General features: G+C 45.6%; 1 protein-coding gene across 1 annotated transcript; it reads right to left on the bottom strand.

The window, feature by feature from the left end:
* Positions 1 to 2,653: 2,653 nt before the first annotated feature.
* Positions 2,654 to 5,129, bottom strand: LOC119042134 (lysozyme C, milk isozyme-like). Its single transcript, XM_037135739.2, has 4 exons — positions 4,991 to 5,129; positions 3,833 to 3,994; positions 3,169 to 3,247; positions 2,654 to 2,825 (listed from the first exon to the last, which is right to left on the bottom strand). Exons 1-4 carry the CDS (start codon positions 5,127 to 5,129, stop codon positions 2,759 to 2,761), a joined length of 447 nt encoding a protein of 148 aa, XP_036991634.2. The 3' UTR covers positions 2,654 to 2,758.
* Positions 5,130 to 5,434: the final 305 nt, after the last annotated feature.

Below are 5,434 nucleotides of genomic sequence, written 5' to 3'. Positions count from 1 at the left end.
TTAAAAGAAATAAAACTCTCAGAGGAGTTGGGTCTGATGCTGTATCAAAGAGATAGGTGTAGGTTGTCAAGATCTTTTTGATGAGTCTAGGGGTGGGGTTAAATTCAGTCAGGGTTAAGTTACCTGTGCCAGAAGCTGTCTCTGTTGAGATGCATTATAACAAGGAGGCCAAAAGATTACCTCCAATAAAAGCCAAACTGAGGGACAGAGAGGTTTATATATAGTTAAACCAATGATTTTCAACCGTTTTCATCTCATGACACAAATGACAAATTCTGCAGTACACCAGGAAATACATTCTTGCTGGTCTGACCAAAAAAAAAAAAAGTATGACTCAAAAAAACTTTTTGAGTCATTGACATTAGTCAGCTATTGTGCTGGCTGTTGACATTTTTTTTTGACTACCTAAGGGCAAAGGTCATTGCCCCTGACTAGATGGGTATCGGGCATTTTGAAAATTCTTGCAGCATACCGGTGGAAAATGGCTCATTTACACCATCACTTTGGCTTTAGTTTAAATATGTACATTCACAGAATGGTTGAAAGTAACTTAGAAGGCCCACGGGGTGAATTCCTAGGATCTTGCGTAGGTCTTGCAATATACTCTGTGGTTTCTACTGCTTTGTTGTTCAGTACTTTTAATACTTTATACACTAGAGGAACATGACTTGTGCTGCTGTGAGTGATCTACAAACCACTAGCAGCGACCCATTACTCGTGATTGTTCTGTGAACAGGCCCATGAACACTTCGGGGATAGGGGAGGGGAAGTGGAAGCCAGGAAATTCATAAGTTAAATTTTTTTAATTAAAAAAAAATCTTCACCTGAGGATATGTTCATTAATTTTTAGAGGAAGTGAAAAAGAAATACTGTGAGAGGAACATTGATCTGTTGCCTTCCGAATGTGGCTGAGCTGGGGACCAGACCCACAACCTTTGGTATACATGATAATTCACCAACCAACTGAGCCTCCTGGTCAGGGCAGCAGCCCAGATATTTTGATGAGAACTCTTGAAAACCCAGTAGCAGTGGTGAGTTTTGAGAAGGCCATGTGTAGCCGCCAATCCTCCAAGGTCTTGGCTTCTGGTAAGCACAAGGAAAACATAATTTGGTAGGAAAACCTCAGGCTGCGTCGTATCTGAGAAAGCCTCCTTACTGGAGTCCCTAGAAGTGTTCCTTTTAGAAGAAATGGCCTACTACTTCTGTTTTCAGTCACTGTTGCCACTTGAGGAAAGTGGCTTCAGGCTGCTTCCATGACTGAAAACCTTGTATATAGAAAGGGGAGGGAGCTTGAAGGTGTTACTGCTAGCTGTATGTACCCTTGAGATTTGGGTAGCATATTCCAGTGCCCACTACATTCTACCTTGTGCCAGACATTAATTTCCATGCATGTTCACAATTCCTAAGGGGCCTCTTAGAAGGAAAATAGCAAGATAGCTTAGGGGAATGAATTAAAACTTCCATTGCTGCAGTTTATCTTGGGGCCACGACTTACGGTCACCTCCCTTCACTAAATGTTCTAAGTTCCCTTCATCCTTGGTTATCGTGTTGGTAGGTCTTGGGAGCTTACTTGGCGGTGTGATCCTAACTCATTCCTGAAGAGTCCTGCGCTTTTGGTAATCATACCGTTGCTGCATGCGCCCAGTTACAGCTGGGCAATGTCCCAAAATGCACCTGTGGTAAACAGAATGGTAGTCTCCCAAGATGTGCGTATACTAATCCCTCAGTCCTGTGAATGCTACCTTAACTTGGCAAAAGGAATTGTATAGACATGATCATGGTTAAGGGCTTTGGATGGGAAAAGTATCCTGGATTATTTCAGGGTCCAATCTAACCTGGAGTCCTTTAAAGTGGAGAACCCTTCTCAGCTGTGATCAGAAAAACTGTGAGAAGGATTTGATGGTGGTTCTGAGATGTGGGGGGAACTATGTATGGGGACGAGGGAGAGGTTTCTAGTTGCTAAATATGGCCCCCTGCAAAGAATCAGACCTGTGTCCTATACTGTGGGAGACTGAATTTTGCCAACACCTGAATGGGTAGGAAACACTGCCCTAGAGCCTACAGAGAGGAATATAACCTGCTCCCAGGTGATGCTGATGCTGCTGGCCCATGGACCACACTTTGAGTAGCACTGCTGAGGAGGACGGTGGAGGTGCAAGATGAAACGAACCTGGGTTTCTGGATATGTGGGGCAAGGGAGCCTCTCTAGCCGTCCTGGACTACTTTGTGAGAGCACCGTATTTCAGGGGCTCTGTTGGGCAGCTTAGTCATTTATTGTAGCGAACACAATCATCCTGATATTCTGCCATTTCTTCCCCAGGTCTAAACCAAATCTCTCCCGCATTTTTCTTCTATTTTATCTTGAATTTTCTTTTATGGTGATGGAGAATAATATTAGGCACAGATACTAAATGAATTTCTAAGAGTTGGTATCCAGAATGCTATATTTAGCTGTCAGTTCTCGCTTAGACTGGGTAACCCATAAGAAGTTCTCAAGAAAGGATTCTTAAAGTATCTTTCCAGAGGAGAGACAGGAAACTTCAGTGGTAGGCTTGATGAGAACAGGACTTCCAGCTGTCTATTCCATGCGCAAGTCTGTATCACGACCCCAGCCCTTAAACATGCTCCTTGAGACAGCTGGATTTGAGTAATTTTTATTGAAGGTGGAGGTGGGGGAACATTCAGAGCTTTCAAAGACCTTAAAGAATTGCCCCACCTTCTGGGCCACCTTCTTCAGGAACCATGTTCAAGGACAGTCTCACAGGTCACAGCTGGCCAGGTATTTGGACAAATCATTGTTTTTGCAGTGATTTACCCAGGCCACCCTAAGGAGAGAGAAATAAAACATAGATCAGAGGCATGGTCAGAAGTCTGTAAGGGCTCAGTTGAGAGGGAATGCAGGGCCTGTGGGTTGGGGTCCACTCATGCTGTGTGAATCCCCGATAGGGAAGGCTTGCCCACCCAAGACGGGTGGGTGGGTGCTGCAGTCATGCCTGGGGTGAAAATGTCACAGTAGTATTCTGCCTCATTTCACACCAGGAGGACAGTCTCCTTACAAAGTCCTGGCAAAATCCTACAGCACAGATACTGCTTACATGAGCATTCCAGATACAGTCTGGGCCTGTCTCTGGCAGAGTGGCTGGTCTCTGCCCTCCACGTTCCCCTTACCAAGCAGACATCCCGTTGGGATCTCGCACAACTCTCTTGGCACAGGCAATGTCATCACTGATGTTGTCATCCAGAAATTCTGAAAGGACAAGTGGATGAGTGGAGAAGGAAAAAATCCCTTTTCCTGTTTTAATAATCATTTTTGGAGAGGAGTTCCCAGAGGAAACAGCCTTGAGATTCAGAAACCCTTTATCACTGAAGCCCTTCAGCAGGTTTGCCTTTGATTTGCTGTTTTTTTTGTGTGTTTTTGCCAAGAATCTGTCCTTGAGCCCTCCTCCCTCCGGAAGGTGTCCAGCACTCGAAGGGCTGGGGAGAGCCTTCGTTGCAGGTGACTGCCTAGCGTGTCCTGAGTAGCGTGTGTGGGTTTGTCAAATGGTGATGCGGTGGTGTCTGTGTGAGGAACAGGACGATATGTCTGGAGAGATGGGGACCCATGACAGTGAGGCTTAGTCACCGGTCAGTGTACCTTTCTCCCTCCTTTTTGGCAGAAGGATCTCTGTGGAAACTTGTTTTAGTGTGACAACTGCTTAGGGCCCTTTTCTTCTGTATAGTCAGCCTGCGCAGCACAGGCTAACGGGCAGGTGTTAGGGAGTAGTGCGTTCAGTGTGGCACCTGTTTTACCTGCCCCTACTCCACCCGGGCCCCAGAGGGGTAGAGTTCTTACTGCTGCACATTTTGTTGCAGGCATTTGCAGAGGGATACTTGTTGTCTTTGCACCAAAACTTGCTGTTCAGCTGGAAGATCCCATAGTCACTGCTGCCATTGGCATTTTTTCTATTAAAGGCCCGGGTGTTGAAGTTACTTTCATGCTCAGCCACGCAGACCCCTGTGTCCAAGAGAGCAAAAAGTGTGGATAAAAAAGGGAGCATGTTCCATAATGAGGTTCAATTTGTGCTGTATTAGAACTAACAGAAATGAAAGCCCATTAAGACTGAAATGCAAAGACCATGAGATCCTCAATTGGAGGTCATTTATAATCCAGGCGTATTCTCAGGCTTAAGCAATAATTAGCTCATGTGAAATGTGTGCATTTGGAATGCCAATCATTAACCAGTCACAGTCTGTTCCCCAATGTAACCTTTCTAGTCTCACCTTTCAGCCAAATATCCAGTTTTTGCCATGGATATGCAGTTTTGCTCTATACCCCAAGGTATATGCAAGGGAAGAGGTGAAGTGGTGGGAGAATCCCAGGAAGGAATTTCAGAAAAAGCTTTCCTTGGGGGTAATATGAAAGAGAAGGTTTGGCATGGAGAACAATTAAGATATTCAAGAGAAACTAAAGTAGTTTTACTTGTGCCTACCAATGAGACGAAGGGCTCTCAGTTCTTGCACCCTTATCACTGCCTCACCTTTTGTTCTCACGATCCCCATCTAACTCCCTTGTGACAGTAGTAGAAGAACCTTCTACTTAGAACTTAGCAGATGTGGGTTATTCTTTGGCAGACAAAAGAGCAGGGGAGAGGGTAGGGGGAGCACCTCTTGTGCTCCAGAGACCTGGACTAGAAAGAACACAGACGAAAGCCAAGGTGATGGCAGTAAAACCAGAAGTGCATTGGTTAGTCCCTGGGTATGTCCAAGGAAGTATTCCAGGCCATCAGTGGGAAGACGATTTGGGGAAGAAGCAAAAGAAAAATTATTTTAGGTAAGATAATAGGTGGAAAGAGAGAGAAGGAAAACAAGGTAGGAACTATAAGGCAGAGGGGAAGGAGACAAGAATAGGCAGGGGAGTGGGAGAAAGCTGAGTTGGGGAGAGCTTGCTGGGTTGGGGAAGAGAGCCTTTTTGGGCAGGGACAGAAAGGACAGAGGAGTAGTTCATACTCACAGTTTGCCAGGCTGTAGCCATGGAAGCCATCCATTCCATGAGCCTTCAGCTTTCGGGCCAGCTCACACTTGGAGAAGATTTTGGCATTGTAAGCTGCAAAGAAGCAGCTGAGGAGGGAGATGATCAGAACTGGCCTCATTTTTTGCAGCTAGTGGAACCCACAGACTGGTATGTCCAGGATGCCGTTGTCTCTTATACTCTTTGGGCACAAAGTGTCCCTGCGTGGGCAGTCATGCTGGCATCTGTGCCAGGAAGAAGGACTTGGCTGGCCAAGGCTAATTCCCCAAACTGCCAGTGTGAATTTCAGGGAAGGGGATGTAACCAAGAATGGTACCAGGAATAATGTGTGGGTGCGGGGAGCAATCTTAGATTTGGGCAAATGCATGGAAAGTGGGGGATGGCAAAAGAAGGGAGTTGGTAGGAGAAAAAAGTATGATTTTTCAA

This window comes from Artibeus jamaicensis, unplaced genomic scaffold (genome assembly GCF_021234435.1).
Source record: "Artibeus jamaicensis isolate MK-2021 breed Jamaican fruit bat unplaced genomic scaffold, CSHL_Jam_final contig_233, whole genome shotgun sequence".
Classification (NCBI taxonomy): Eukaryota; Metazoa; Chordata; class Mammalia; order Chiroptera; family Phyllostomidae; genus Artibeus; species Artibeus jamaicensis.
Note: the sequence above shows the minus strand (reverse complement) of the source record. Positions and strands in the feature narration are given on the sequence as shown.